The 16,427-nt window shown below is 37.9% G+C and overlaps 1 protein-coding gene and 1 pseudogene across 1 annotated transcript in view; both read left to right on the top strand.

Annotated features, from left to right (window-relative positions):
• LOC110216253 (maltase-glucoamylase) overlaps positions 1 to 8,845 on the top strand; it is a 154,067-nt gene extending 145,222 nt beyond the window's left edge. Inside the window, 4 exon segments of the mRNA XM_020998063.2 lie at positions 1,302 to 1,390; positions 3,792 to 3,841; positions 4,917 to 5,090; positions 7,275 to 8,845. Of these exon segments, the coding sequence (XP_020853722.2) occupies positions 1,302 to 1,390; positions 3,792 to 3,841; positions 4,917 to 5,090; positions 7,275 to 7,352 (391 nt within the window). The 3' untranslated portion in view covers positions 7,353 to 8,845.
• Positions 8,846 to 9,054: 209 nt separating this feature from the next.
• Positions 9,055 to 13,822, top strand: LOC110216164 (protein kish-A pseudogene; annotated as a pseudogene).
• The last annotated feature ends 2,605 nt before the right edge of the window (positions 13,823 to 16,427 follow it).

Raw genomic sequence — 16,427 nt, 5'->3', positions numbered from 1 at the left:
CCTGTTTGCCTCAGTTTCCTCATCTGTAAAATGAGCTGGAGAAGGAAATGACAAACCACTGTAGAATCTTTGCCAAGAAAATCCCAAATAGGGTCATGAAGCGTCAGATATGACATAGGCTAACCACTGTGCTAAGCCTTGAGAATACAAATACAAAATTGAAAATAGTCTTTCCCCTCAAGGCACTTACATTGTTAACAGAAAGAGACAGCACATGTAGGGAAAAACTGGACAATGATGGGTACTTTTATTTGTAAGTTATAGCAATGGAAGGATGGTGAGTGGAGCCTAGGGGAATAGGTTTATACATCCTTTCCAGTAGTAGTTGTAATATAGTTGGATTGTTTTAATTATGGCTCTAGAACTGAAATTAAGAATGGGATAGAGGGATACATGTATATTGTCAGCTTTGCTTGTGAGAAGTTGGCTAGGTAGTAAGATGAAGAATGGCTGGAGTAGCCAGCCTGAAATAGTAGGTCACACACGAGTAGATGGATACATTGGAACACATATAGGAGTAGATTGATGTTATTGGCACTTTAACTTGAATATTTGAGCAGCTCGGTGGTTCAGTGGATGGAGAGATGGGTTTGGAGTCATAAAGACTTGAATTAAAATCCAGCCTCAGACACTGGTTGTGTGAACCTGGACAAGTCACTTAACCTTGATTTGCCTTAATCTACTGGAGAAGGAAATGGCAAACCACTCTGGTATCTTTGCCAAGAAAACTCCACGGACGGTATTGGCACACTGTGGTCCATGGGGTCACAAAGAGTTGGAAATGACTGAACAACAACAAATTTGAATTTTAATTCCTTTCCTTGCAAAACATGTATAATAATACCAGATGCTCTAAAGACAGCTAGGTGGTAGCGTGGATTGAATTTTGGGCCTGAAGTCAGGAAGACCTGAGTTCAAATCTTGCCTACAACATTTAGTGGCTATGGTGTTTTTCAGTTGCTTCAGTTGTGTCCAGCTCTTTGTGATCTCATGGACTTTTGTCCATGGGCCTTTTTGGCAAAGATACTGGAGTGGTTTGCCATTTCTTTCTCTAGTGGCAAACACCTGTATGACCCTAGGCAAATCATTTGACTGCTATCTGCCACAATTTCCTTATTTGAAAATTGGGAATAATAGTAGCACCTGGGGGAGAGCAGTTGTAAAGATCAAATGAGGTAACATATATATGATGTGCTTTGTGAACATTAATACATTATATGAATCCTAACTAGTACTATTATTGTTATAAATAAAATGTACTCGGTGGGTGTGAGTCTAACCATTTTTTCTTATGCTAACAGCCGGCAAAACTCTATGGGTCTCATAGCTGCCTTGGATGATGAAGGAAAAGCTGAAGGCTGGCTCTTCTGGGATGATGGACAGACCATCGGTGAGTAGGGGCTGCCTAGGCAAAGTCTAATTACCCCCATCAGAAGACTTGTACATGCTACAGAACTATTTTGTCCTTTCTTCTTCAAGCTCAAACCACTTATAAAGTTTTATTTTAAAAGCCAGGCGTAGCCATAGCATGGTTTACTGGATAGGGCATTAGATGTGCAGTCTGGAAGTTCTGGGTGCAAATCCTGCTTAGCTGTGTGACCCTGAGCAAGTAATTTAATCTCTTTGTGCCCCAGTGTCTTAATCTATCAAATGAAAGATTGGACTTGATGAATTCTAAGGTCCCTTCTATTTTATCCTATTAGCGACAGAAAATTTGTATGTCTAGAGATTTGATCCAGTTAAAGGTGGGTAAGTCCTAAGTTCCTCCCCAGGGCCCAGATACTCAAACTACTACCACACCAAGAAACAAGAATGAAGTTTTATAAAAACAGTTTTTAAAAAAATTAATATCTTTTATTTATTTCTGATTATATCTCCTTTCCCTTCCCATCAATCCATTGCTTGTGACAAAGAATAAAAAAAGAAAGGAAAGCAGATGGCAAAACAAGTCCAAGTACCCTCTTTGTTACTAGGACATAGTTTTCATGTGGCTCATAAGCCCCTTACATAAGTCATGGCTGTGATGGACTAGCGTACTCTAGGAAGGCTCGCTGAAAGAGGTACACATGGTCCCATCCAGATCAGGAAAAACCTAACCTTTCTGGCGGAAGCATGATGATTGTTCCTGGTGGTACTGGAGGTAGTTTTATCCCCAACTGTAGCTGAGATAAACACTTGTTCCCTTTCCTAAGTAGTTGTTGCTATTAGGAGCAACTCAGGGGTTCCCTGGAGTACATAGAACACACTTTACATTTCCTGAGCGCTCGTGGTAGTGGTCTTGTGTAGTGAGAATAAATCCAAAGTAGCACCACCATTACCTGACTAACACCTTGATTGTTAGTTTAAGCAGTGATTGATTGGATACAGACAGGTAGCGTCTGTGGTCATGTTTTATTTTTAGCTTCTAAAGAGGCTATATCTTGACCATCGGAAACCTTCTCATTGATAATAGGAAATCACCATGATCTGAGGGTAAGCCCAAGCACCCTGAACTATTAATTATATACTAAAAATTCTGCCGATTGCATGTGTATTGCTCCACCAAGAAGTTATCCTGTTGCCTTGTTGCTAGTAATGAGAATCACCTGGGTTTTCAAAGGCTAGCAACAAAACAAATGCTCTAGGAGTGCCACCAAACTGGAGAGTCTTCAAGGATGATGAGTTTAGGTCAGGGATTTTATGTATCTATCTACTTGAGAAGTAGGGCAAAGAGTTTTGGCTCTGGAGTCAAACCACCTGCCTTCAAAACCTGCTTCTGATGCTTACTACCTATGTGATGTAATCTCTTAAGAGCTTCTTCAGTTGTAAAATGAGAGAGTTGGTCAAGACAGCCTCAGAGGTCCCTTCTCACTTTGGGTATGTGACCCCATGTCAGTTGTCTCAGGACTACTTTAGCCAAACCCAGAACCTGAGGGTGGTGGAGGGTGTTTACTATAATTTCAACCACAGCAACCCCTGAAGACAGTTTAGTAAACCATGGAGGTGTTGTGATCTGCCTCAGGGGAGGAAGTATCAGTAGTGATAAAATTAGCATGAATCCTTAACATTTTTACACATAACTGGAATTTTTTTTAATCATCATGGATCCTTGAAGCATTTAAATAGAGCCCATGGGCTTTTGCCCATGATCTCTAGAGCTCTTTTGAGCTTTCCTCCCATTCATCTAATGAGTCAATAAATCTTGTTATCTTTTCCTCCTTTCTCTCATGGCATCTTCAGGTCAGCTTGACCTTGAAATCCACCAGAGTTCCCTTATCTCTCCCATATTCATTTCACTCCTCTTCTCCCATATTCATTATCCTCTTCTAATCTGTAGCTCCTCCCATGACTAGGCTCCTCACTCTTTCCCTCTGTTATTGACAACCATGGTGCATCACAACATTGGTGAGTTGGTTGGAAAATAAACTTGAATTAATTTTTCAAGAGGCAATTTTGCTTACTTCTGTGTCACACCGGGACCATATAATGATTTAGCAATGGCAATGGCCATGCCCAGTAGACATGATCACCAATACCCAAAGTGTAGGTGTAAAATGGAGAAGAGGAGATTGGAACACTGTAAGGAGCAATTAAGAGAATAGAGTAATGCAGATGTAGGTATTTGAGGGAAAATGCTCCTCCAGTCACTCAGCATGTTGGCTTTGAATGAGAATGTTTTTATTCATATACCTTTAAAGACCCCCTGACCCTAGTGGTGGATTTGAGGGGGAGGTGGTGATAGGTAAAGCTTGGAGACGGGAAGTAGTCAGGGAATATGTGATGACTCTCTTGAATGTACTGGTTTTTTGCAGATACATATGAAAAGGGATGGTATTACTTGGCAAACTTTTCTGTTAGACAGGTAAGTGTTATTAATGATGTTAAAGGCCTATATTATACCATTTGCAGAGATGGTCCAGTAGATAGAGCACAAGCTGGGAATATGTAAAACCTGACTTCAAGTCCCACCTTTAATACTAGCTGTGTAACTCTGGACAAGTCATGTAACTAATGTGTGCCTCAGGCAACTCCTTAATAACAACAGCTATTATTTATATAGCCCTTTATATAATTTCATTTGATCTTCACAATATGTGAGGTAGGTGCTATTATTATTTCCATTTTACAAATGAGGAAGCTGAGTCTGAGAGTCATTAAGTAACTTGCCTGTGATCATATAGCTAGGATCATATAGTCTGACTTGGACTCAGGTCTTCCTCACTCATAGTGTCCATGGTCTCTCCCCTGCACTAAGCTGCTTCCTTAAAGTGTGCCTTCTATGTTTTTCTATACTGCCTTATGATTCTTCCCCATTTGTAAGTGTGTTTTCTCTCCTCATCAACTTGGAAGACCAGAGTTCTATCTATATGGTCTTGAGTAGTCAATTTGCTCCTTTGAGGCCTAGGTTCCTCATCTGTAAATTGAGAAGGCTGGGCTAAATTATTTCTAAATTCTTTTCCCACCCAGTAGGTCTATTATTTTAGTCTCCACAATTTGAAATCAGTGACTTTGTCTCTCACAGGACCTAGTTAAGTTTGAGGTAGAGAAACAGGTGCTCACTAAATGTTCTTTGAGTCAATAGACTCAACCCCTGTCAGGGGATACAGATGTATTCATTGCTGGACATCTAGACAGTCCTGGTTATCCTGTGATAGTATCCTGGTAAGGAAAAATCAGTGACCTTGAAATTTTCTTCATTATTTGACCTAACTAGTAATGCCTTCGTTTCCCCATCAGCAAAAAGAGATAATTCAATACCACTTTTCTGTGTCAGTAGGAAGGAAAAAGAAATTCTTGAGAAAGGGAGAAATGGACTGATTGTATTCAGAGTAACTGTAGACCATTCACTTGATATGGAATGAAGGGGAATGAAGTGAAATAAAGTGGCTTCATAATTTCCTGTCCTCCCCCTCCCCAATGTTTCTCTCTTTTCACAGAACACACTGGAGAACCACGTTGTTCACAATCGATACATCATAGCCACAAGACCACTGCATCTGGGCTATATTTACATATGGGGAGCAGGCACTGCCTCTATTACCCACGTCGATATTACTTACAACAACCAGAATTTCCCCTTAGCCAACTTTAAGTATAACCAAACAACACAGGTTTGTGACTAATGAATGGTCTTAGTGAAATGTCTAAGGGTTGAGTCCTTGTAGCTCTGTTCATGTGTTTGCCTTCCTGGTGCCCTACTCATAACTCCTACCACTTTAGCTCAGGCTCACTGGGAAAGGGAAAATGGGATATATGGGAGAGACTGAGGCTCTTAATCCTAATATTTCATTCCTAAGTCTAGAAATTTGGACAAAGTCTCCATTAGATGGCCATTTTTGAAAAAGGGAAAACTACCTGGAAGATTGACTTCCAGTAGAAATAATCAATCAGTCATTCCACAAACATTTATTTTTTAAATTCAATTTTATTTTCAGTTCTCTCCTTCCCACCTTTCCCTCTCTGATACATTGAGAAGGGAAGAAAAACAAAACCCTCAATAAGCATTTATTAAAAGTCTGCTATGTGCTAAGTGCTGGGGAAACAAAGAGAAAAATAAAATGCCCCTTCTCTCAATGAGCTTGCATTCTGTTGTGAGAAACTAGATAGAGAGATAGAGATATAAAGGTATATATCTATCTATATGTAGATAGATATAAAAAGATATATAGTATATATATGTATATATATATAGGGATATACATAGATACAGATAGATATAGTTATAGGTATAACTAGATGTAGATATATGCATATGTAGATATATGCATATTTACATATATACATGCATATATATGTGTGTGTGTGTGTGTATATATATATATATATGGCATATATAATAGAAAGGAAGAAACATTTATTTAGTACCTACTATGAGCCAGGCACAATGATAAATACTTTTACAATTACCTTATTTAATCCATATTTAGCATATTAAATCAATAAATATGAGGTGGTTTAGAGATGGATGGCTGGGCATGAGAAAAGGCTTCATGTAGAAGGTGGTATTTGACCTGAGTCTTGAAGGAATTGAATGATTCTAAGAATTAAGAGTGAGGAAGGAATGTATTCTAGATCTGGGGAATAGTCATTGCAAAGGTATGAAGATGGTAGTGGAAGGGTTATGTATAGGGAATGGTAAGAACGCTAATTAGTTTGGACCACAGAGTGTGAGAGTCAGTTGGGCATAAGGAGGCTGGAAAGGTAAATTGTGGACAGATTGTTAAGGACTTCAAGTGCCAGAGGACTGAAGTTTAAGAGAACCATATCTTATTCCGCTCTTTCCTACTCTTAGTGTTAGTAACTATTCCCATCCAAATCACATACTACAAATTGAAAACCTCCACCTATTTGTCCATTTTAAAACGTACCCCCGTCTTCCTCTCTTGGTACTTCCTGAACACACTGATCTCCACACAGGTGTTCTTCTGTATTTTGTTCTAATGTTTATTATTATTTATACATTTATTTCAATTTTCATAACAAGCAATTTCCCCTGTCTTCCTCCAAATATGCTAGAAGACTACACACACAGTATGCACACTCATACTCATAGAATGACACAAGATTATAACAAGCTAACAATCAGTTGGCTGCTAGGTGGCGCAATTGATAGGATGTTGGGCCTGGAGTCAGAAAGACTCACCTTTCTGATTTCAAATCTGGCCTCAGACACTTACTAGCTGTGTGACCTTGGACAAGTCACTTAACTCTGTTTGCCTCAGTTTCCTCTCTGTAAAAGGAGCTGGGAAAGGAAATGACAAACCAGTTACTCCAGTATCTTTGCCATGAAAACCTCAAATGGAGCCATGAAGAGTTGGACATGACTGAAAATGACTGAACAACAACAACCGATAGCTTTCAACCACCTTAGGATTATTTGCTTAAAAAAATGATAGATAAAAGGAAAAACAGAATATGCTTGGTATTCTTGAGTTGGGAGGTGGAGATATGAAGAAAAGATGGAGAGGAGAAAGAAGAACATCTAGGTAGGAGGAGGAAAAAAGCAATTAGGCTGTGGTCCAGCAGAGACAAACTTACATGGGAAGTCATGTGGTACTGAGTCAGAAGACCAGGCCTCATGGCTGAGCTGTGCCATTTACTGGCTGGGTCACCTTGAGCTAGTGACTTAATTTTCCTGATCTTCAGTTTCCTGATCTTTTAACAAGGATCATAATACTTGTGCTGCCTCCATTGGGTATGTTGTGGTTATCATAGAATACTCTAGAGGGAAATCTGCTGGCCTATGCTTAGATCTGTGGAAAGAGAACCCATGTTCTTCTTTTGGTTCCTTGCAGGTGCTTTCAGTGGACTTGATTACATACAGCATAAGCTTGGAGTATCACTTTGTGGTGACATGGCGGAGTTCCTCATAACCATTTGGAGCTGGACTTTGAACCAGTTACTGGAAGACCTTTATGGACCCTTGTAATCAATATATTTGCCGATCACTGTTATATATTCTAATGCTTCACTTAATTAGCCCGACCTAATTTTTAAAAAGTGTTATGGAATTTAATTTGGTATTTGTTAGTAACCCTGTATGCTTTGAATCCTCAGTGAGAGGGCATGGGCAGATTGCTTTTTCCTTCTTTGTGATTGAGTGGGAGCAGAAGTCTCATTACTGCTGTTCAGCATTTTCTAAAGACAAACTACGGCTAAGGGCCTCACTGGGTTGACTTATTTAGGGCCAAAAATGACACCTGCTTATTGGCCAAAGATGTACCTTTTTGTCCTAAGAGCCTTAGTGAAGTTTTAATATTTAATTGCTTAAAACTCCACCAAGGCTTTTGGGACACCCTTTATGGGCAGCTAGGTGATGCAATGGATAGAATGTTGGGCATGGAGTTAAGAAAAACTGTTCAGATCCTGCCTCAGATACCTATTAGCTATGTGACCTTGGGCAAGTCATATAACCTCTTCCAGCCTCAGTTTCCTCATATGTAAAATGGTGATAATAATAGCACCTACCTCACAGAGTTGTTGTAAGGATTAAGTGACAAAACATGTACAACATTTTGGTTTTGTAAAAATATTTTATAAGTGCTAGTTATTATTATGATGATGATGTAAATCTTGGCCCAGGAAAATTTCAGGTCCAGGAGGTCACTGTGGACACCAGGAGAGATCCAAGGAGTTCTGGTGTTTGTTAAGGGGAGGAGAATATATATATAGAGACCATGGTAGGGTGGGGAAAAGGGGAAAAAAAGATTAATGAGGAAGGTCAGGAATAGTGGAGGGTTTGGGAAGGGAAAGATGAGAAGTTAGAATTGATGAGTAATTGAGGCCTGATGGAAAGATGAGAAGAGTGGAGACAATGTCACTGAAAGGAGGAGAGAGACAAATGTAATTGGTGGCAATGTCCCAAGCTACCTACAAGAGAGGGATTGGAGCAGGTTTATAGAATGTAGTGACAGGTAGTGGAAGTCAGTATAAATGCCATATGGGGGGCAGCTAGGTGACGCAGTGGATAGAGCACTGGCCCTGAAGTCAGGAGGACTTGAGTTCAAATCCAACCTCAGATCAAACTCTTGACACTTACTAGTTATGTGACCCTGGGCAAGTCACTTAACCCCAGTTGCCTAAAGAAAAAAAAATGCCATATAGGATTTATTTTTGCAGCAATGTATTTAGAGGTATTTAAATTATATATCTCTTCCTCTGTATTATTGCTTTATAAAGTATATTACACACTCAGTCTAAACCTGTGGGTCATTTCTCCTTTACTTCCATTGATTCTTCTTTTTCAATTAGCTTTTGTTGTATTCTTTCTCATTTTCTAATTTTTTTGCCAACTTAAATAATTATGGTTTTTTTTCTCTTGTAAATATGTACTCAGAAATAAAAGTTTGCATCATTTTTGGCCACATTTCTTAACTCTGGGTGTTTTATTTCTGCTGTCGTCTTTTAGTATAATTTTGTATTGTTTCTATAATTTGTTCTTTAACTCAACCATTAGCCAACAATATCTGTTTTTTTTTCTTAGTCTCTGTATAGGCTTGCATCTTCAATCATATTTTTTTTCTTCATTGCTATTTTTATTATGGTAAGGAGGGTTCTCTTATATAGTGGCAGGACATGGAGAAGCCACCAGGCTGCCTAAGGAAGGACAAAGAAACCCAGGTTGGAAACAGAACTTCTGTGTTGATTGGCAGTGGGATTGGGTTCTGGGGCCTCTGAGTGGTGGCTATGTGGCTACTGTACTTCTAGCCTGGGAGATCAGGAGGAGGAGGAAGACAAAGAAGAAAGAGAAGAAGAAGGAGGAAGAATCATCCAACAAAATTGATAAGAAAATAAATGGATGAAGATTTGGGAAAAAGTATAAATATGTTAAGCCAGACAGAAAGTAGATAGCCCAAAGAAAACAGTCTCAAATGGAGGAATTGAAGAGGCAATTACTGAGAAGCAACATAAGGCATCAGGATAAGCTGTGACAGAAAAGGTGCAAAGCGCAATAAAAAGGAAATTTGTATTGGGAAAAAGAGGAGATTCAAGGAAGAGATAAGGCCACTTCTCAGGGTAGATGGGATAATGATAATGGACTGTGGAGAAGGTAGAAGTGGTCTCTCCTTAGGATCATAGGATCACAGATCCAGAACTGAAAGGGTCTCAGAAGAGGTCGTGTTTGTTTGCTCTACCAAAAGAATGATTTGGAAATTAGAAAGGACACAGCAAAAATGTCTGATGGGGAGTGAACACTCTAGATAAGTAGGGAGATAGGCAGCAAACCCCTAGCTGATCTTCATGAATTCAAGTGATCAGGCCTAACTGAACTTCGTCCCCTGGTGCTGAAAGGATTGATGAATGTCAATACATCCACTTAGTCACCAAGTCTCATCAATTTTGCCACCACAACCTAACTCAAATCTGTCTCCTCGCTACGGATGAAGCCATCATCCCAGGTTAAGCCCCCAGCTGTCCCCTGGACTAGGGCAATGGTTTCCTCATTGGTCTCTGTGTCTCAGGTCCATGTCCTCTCTAACCCACACTCCACAGAGCAGTCAAAAGTAATTCCCTAAAAAAAATTCCCCCACAAATCCGATTATGCCACTCCTCTGCTCAACAAACTCCACTGATTCCTTGTTTCCTCAAACATCAAATACACACTGCTCTGATCAATATTTAAAGCTCTTCATAACCTAACTCCCAACACAATTTTCTAGCCTTATTATTTATAACTCCTATTCATGCGCTAAATAGTCCAGGCAAATAGGCCTTCTTATTCTCCACACAGGATATGGAGTATCCTGTGTGGAGATGGAGTCTTCTGTCCCTGTTCCTTTTCTCAGGATATCCCCAGTAACTCAAACTTCTTAGTTTGATTTTGAAGAATTCCTAGTTTCCTTCAAAGCTCAGCACAGTATGAGTCAATGGTGTGCTGTGTCATAGAGCAAATTAGGAAGGATACCTTTTGCTATTTTTACAATCAGTTTATGTAATATTAGAATTAATTGTTCTTTGAACATTTGATAGAATTCACTTATGCATCCATCCAATTCATGCTGTTCATTTATGGCTCATTCAATTTCTTCCTCTGAAATTGGGTTGTTTAATTTCTCTTTTTTTGTTCTGTTAATTTGGATATATCATGTAATAATGAAATTGATGTGGAGGCAAAAAAAATGGTCAAGAATTTTGAGTGAAAGAATGGGTAAAAAGTTGGAATGAAGAAGGCCTATCAGTGTCAGACTTCAAACTGTACTACAAAACAGTAATTCTCAAAACAATATGGTAATGGTTTAAAAAGAATATATTAGGTATACAACACATAAAAGCAAATGAATCTACTAGCCTGGTATTGTTAAAGAAAGACCTTACTTTACAGCCAGTGTCTCTGATAAAGGTCTCATTTCTTTTCATTTTTTTATCTCTTTTTATTTTTTTTAATTAAAAAAAATTTTTTTTTACCTTATGGACAGTGTCAGATCACAATTTTATTGTTTGTTTATCATATGATCATAGGAACATAGCTCTACAGTTATAATGGGTCTTGGAAGACATCTCTTCAACAATTTCATCTGAAACAGATAAGGAAGCTGAGGCCCAGTAATGTTAAGCTACTTGCCCAAGGTCATATTTACCAACAGAAGTGGGATTCGAACCCTGGTCCTCTGATTCCAAATGCAGTGTTCTAAAGAGCTATAGGATGTGTAAATCTACATCCTAAGACTCTTCTGTTGCTGTTGCTCAGTTGTTTCAGTCATACTCAACTCCTCATGGCCCCATTTGGGGTTTTCTTGGCCCATTTGCTGGAGTGGTTTCCATTTTCTTCTCCAGTTCATTTTGGAGATGAGGAAATTAAGGCAAGTTCAGTGACTTGCCCAGGATCACACAGCTAGCAACTTGACTCCAGGCTTGGCACTGTATCTATTGCATCATCCAGGTGCTCTCACAATATTCTTACCATTCCATAATTTGTACTTTATACACTATTAGATGGATCCCACACTTGATCCAGCCTTGGAACGGTGTCTAAAAATACAGATATAAGGCAATGTAACACACACACACACACACACACACACACACACACACACACAAAACTTGTCCAAGGTTATTCTAATTCACAATTCTTGGTAGATAATTAAATATTTTTTAAATACTCATATCTAATACTGTCTTGAATTAAAAATACCATGATTCTAAGTAATTATGAATTGGTTGCTGAGTACAAATCAATTTTAATAAATGGACAAATTAAGTTAGCAATTGTATTCTTTGCTGATTATTAGACCCTTCCATGTTCAGTTACAGTTCTCTGTTCTATAGTGACATTATTTTACTATTTCTCCTTCGGTTTCCATTTTTTTTTTCAGTCTTATTTTAGATGGGCAAAGTAGCACTAAAATGTGATTGAAAGAACTTTATTTTCTCAGAAATTACCACAGACCCCACTTTTTTTACCTGAGATTCTGAGGATGACCTGGCAGTCACTGTCAGATCAAGTCAGGTCTAAGCATAGCTAAGAACTAACAGGTAGCCTTCAAGTAAGGGCATTCATGTGCTTAACAGATATCCCTAGATAAAAACTAAGGTTTTAGTAACAACATTAGGGACTCTGGTGAGCTGTCATGTGCTCCAAGCAAGGAGAAATTGTTATTCTTGCCATCGGCTCTAATATGCACTATGTCTAAAAAACTATCCTCACAAGACTCTTCACCTCTTGGCTCTCTGATTATATTAATATTCTGTTCTGTTGGACTTTTCAGAATGTGATCAGAACTCTTTTCTCTCGAGTCTATGAACTCTATAGAATTTAAACAGGGACAGTTTCTTTTTCGTCCTTGTATCTCCAGTTCTTTGCCCATAGTGAATAATAAATGTGTTTTTTTTAAATTTATTTTTAGTTTTCAACATTTACTTCCAGATTTTGAGTTCCAAATTTTCACCCCATCTCACCCTTTCCCCACCCCAAGATGGCATGCATTCTGAATATCCCTTCCCCTAGTCTGCCCTCCCTTCTATCTCTCTCCCCCTTCTCTTATTCCCTTCCCCTTCTATTTTCCTGTAGGGTAAGATAGATTTCTGTACCCCATTTCCTACATTTCTTATTTCCCAGTTGCATGTGAAAACTTTTTTTTAAACATATGTTTTTAAAACTTTGGGTTCCAAATTTTCTCCTTTCCTCCCTCCTCACCCACCCTCATTGAAAAGGCAATCAACTCATATAGATTGTACATGTGCAGTTATACAAAACACTTTCATAGTAGTCATGTTGTGAAAAACTGACTCTATTTCCCTTAATCCTATCCTGCCCCCCCATTTATTCTATTCTTTCTTTTGACCCTGTCCCTTCTCAGAAGTGTTTGCTTCTGTTTACCCCCTTTCCCAATCTGCCCTCCTCTCTATCATCCTCCTGCTCTCTTGTCCCCTTCTCCCCCTATTTTCCTGTAGGGTAAGACAGATTTCCATACCCAATTGAGTGTGTATGTTATTCCCTCCTTAAGCCAAATCTGATCAGAATAAGATTCCCTCATTCCCTCTCACCTTCCCCTGTGGTCCCCTTCACTGTAAGAGCCTTTTCTTTTCTGTTTTTTTTTTGTGAGATAATTTTCCATTCTACCTCTCCCTTTTTCCTTCTCCCAGTATAATCCTCTCTCATCCCTTAATTTTATTCTCCAGATATGACCCCTTAATCTTCAACTCACCCTGTGCCCTTTACCTATCTATCTATCCATCTATCCATCCATCCATCCATCTATCTATCTATCTATCTATCTATCTATCTATCTATCTATCTACATACATACATATAATTTTTTTCCTCCAACTACCCTAATACTGACAAAGGTCTCATGAGTTATAAATATCATCTTTCCATGCAGGAATGTAAACAGTTCAACCTTAATAAGCCTCTTATGATTTCTCTTTCCTGTTTACCTCTTCATGTTTCACTTGAGTCTTGTATTTGAAAGTCAAATTTTCTATTTAGCTCTGGTCTTTGCATCAAGAATGCTTGAAAGTCCTCTATTTCGGGAGGGAGGCGAGGAGGGGGCAGGGCTAAACTCTTCTTCTGCCCGTTACCCAGGAAGGGTGATGTGGCTGGGGGTAGTGAAGGTCTCACTATATCTGCCATTTTCAACTTTCAGAGCCTGCTGACAGTAATCTTGCTGCTTATGTATACCTGTGCATATATCCGATCCTTGTCTCCTAGCCTCTTGGACAAAAATAAGACTGGACTGTTGGGTATATTTTGGAAGTGTGCCAGAATCGATGAATGAAACAGTCCCTATGTAGCAGTATGCTTTATAGTAATGGCTTCCAGCATCTTGTTCATCCAGTAGCAGGAAAATGCCAGAATTTAATTGCTGTCAGATTTCTATTGATAAAGGACTTGCCTACAGAAAACAATGGAAGGAGTGATTATTGACCCTTTCAGCTGTGTACCTTGACTGAAAGACTCCTGGTTGCTGTTCTCAATTATATGTATTAATGGACCAAGGTTGTTCTCTATAAATAACTAAGACTCAACTATTAATACCAGAATGGATTGATATCTGCATGATGATCACCTTATTTATAGTTCTGACATTACAATGGCATTCTGTAAATGTCATTCTTTTATGTCACCTGTTGATCAACAGGAGGTATTTCTGTTGCATACAGTAGAAAGCAAACTTGATAAATGATTGCTCAAGTTCCATTCTATATGATGGGGGGGAGCGGAATTGTATCCTTATATGAGAACATGTCTATAATGAACATTTTTTTTATTTGAGAAAAATGGTTGGATATTATGCAAGGGTTCATAAAAATTGCATTTGTATCTAATAATGCTTTAAACATGTTTCCCTGGACAACTCAATTTGTACTCAGTTTTATCTGTGGCTTACTATGTTTTCCAATTTTATGAAGTCAGTCTATGTAGTACACATACAGAGAAACTGCTACGATTGTATGGAAGAGTGTTACAAGAAAAGTATTGTTTTCAGATCCCACTATAAAAAACATGAATTCTTATAGATTTTCTCAATTAAAGCAAAGAATTATAAGGAAAGTTTACTAGGGTATTTCCCCTTGAAATCTGGATCTACATATATCTTAAGCTTTTATTCAAATACCTGCTGCTAAAGAAAAAAACATTTTAAAGATGAAGTGAACTAATTAGAACAGTTGTGAAATGATGGTTCCTGTGTTTCATTGATTTGGATCTCAGGTCTTTAATAATGAAACAGTTATTTTCATTGCCAGAAATTCAAACTGTATTAAAAAAAAAAAGACCTTGAAAATAGATCAATTGATCCAAACAAATGATTTTTTTTTTTGACAACTTGATCCAGTGTCTTTTAGATGTGTCAAGATATGTAACTGTTCAGTGCAGGTATTGAGCTGTATCAACTCCACTAATTTACTATTCTCTATTCTTAAACGTATTTGATACTAATCGCCTTCAGATTGAATAAAAGAATAACATCAGTAACTTTTAAAACAACAAATTATAAAAGTGCAATTTATGTACTCTGCAAGAGCACAGTTACTTTTGTGGGTCTCCAAGGAGAAGGCAAAAAAGGAAATTTTCATGATTGAGTATGCTTAAAATTTCTTTGTTTCAACTGAAATTCAGTCACTTTCAAAGTAGAGTTCAAAACTTGTGAAACATTTAATTATTTTAAGTGGGTTCCTTGTGTTGGCAGATTGTAGGCTGACTTAATAAAATTCTTGCTCAAATATTGGTGTGAACGAATATATAAATGGACTCATTGGGCATCAGTTGGCTTCTCCTGTTTGCAACCATTGTTGCCCAATTATTTGGTCTAGATCTGTAACTTTGTGTCCAATGAAATAATGAATCTCAAATCTGAAAAGGGCCATATAAAGCATTTAAAGTACTTTCTTATTTATGACGTAAAGATCTTGATGAGAATCATATCAGAATACTTCTACTAAATTAAAAATTGTCCTCTGTAGAAAATATTAGTCACTCTTTTCAGCCATTACTCAACAAAAAGGGAAAAACTTGTGTGGGTTTTTGTTTTTCTTTTTGCTATATTCAGAAACAGTCTGAAAATTTCTCGTTTGTAGAACATTATTTTCTTTTGTTTTCCATTTTTTAAGTTAATTTTCAAGGAGGAAGAAAGTCACGGAAATAAAATCTTTTTTAAAAAATTTTAAAAAAAAGGAAGTCCTCTATTTCACTGAATGACCATTTTTTCCGCTGAAGGATTATACTCAATTTTGCTGGGTAGGTGATTTTTGGTTGTAATCCTATCTCCTTTGCCCTCCAGAATATTATATTCCATGCCTTCCAGTCCCTTAATGTAGAAGCTGCCAGATCTTGTGTTATCCTGATTGTGTTTCCACAATACTTGAATTGTTTCTTTCTGGCTGCTTGTAATATTTTCTCCTTGACCTGGGAACTCTGGAATTTGGCTATAATATTCCTAGGAATTTTCCTTTGGGGATATATTTCAGGAGGAGATTGGTGGATTCTTTCCATTTCTATTTTGCCCTCTGGTTCTAAAATATCAGGGCAATTTTCCTTGATAATTTCTTGCAAGATGATGTCTAGGCTCTTTTTTTGATCATGGCTTTCAGATAGTCCAATAATTTTTAAATTATCTCTCTTGGGTCTATTTTCCAGGTCAGTTGTTTTTCCAGTGAGATATTTCACATTGTTTTCTAATTTTTCGTTCTTTTGGATTTGTTTTACAGTATCTTGTTTTCTCATAAAGTCACTATCTTCCAATTGCTCTATTCTAATTTTTAAGGAAGTATTTTCTTCAGTAAGCTTTTGGACTTCCTTTTCCATTTGACCAATTTTGTTTTTTAGGGCCTTTTTCTCCTCATTGGCTTTTTGGACCTCTTTTGCCATTTCAGTTAGGCTATTTTTAAGGTATTATTTTGTTTGGTATTTTTTTGGGTCTCTTTAGCAAGCTGTTGACTTGTTTTTCATGATTTTCTTGCATCACTCTCATTTCTCTTCCCAGTTTTTCTCTATTTCTCTTACCTGC

Source organism: Phascolarctos cinereus, unplaced genomic scaffold, assembly GCF_003287225.1.
Source record: "Phascolarctos cinereus isolate Bilbo 61053 unplaced genomic scaffold, phaCin_HiC Scaffold_1;HRSCAF=81, whole genome shotgun sequence".
NCBI lineage: Eukaryota > Metazoa > Chordata > Mammalia > Diprotodontia > Phascolarctidae > Phascolarctos > Phascolarctos cinereus.
This window is presented reverse-complemented; position numbering and strand designations above follow the sequence as displayed.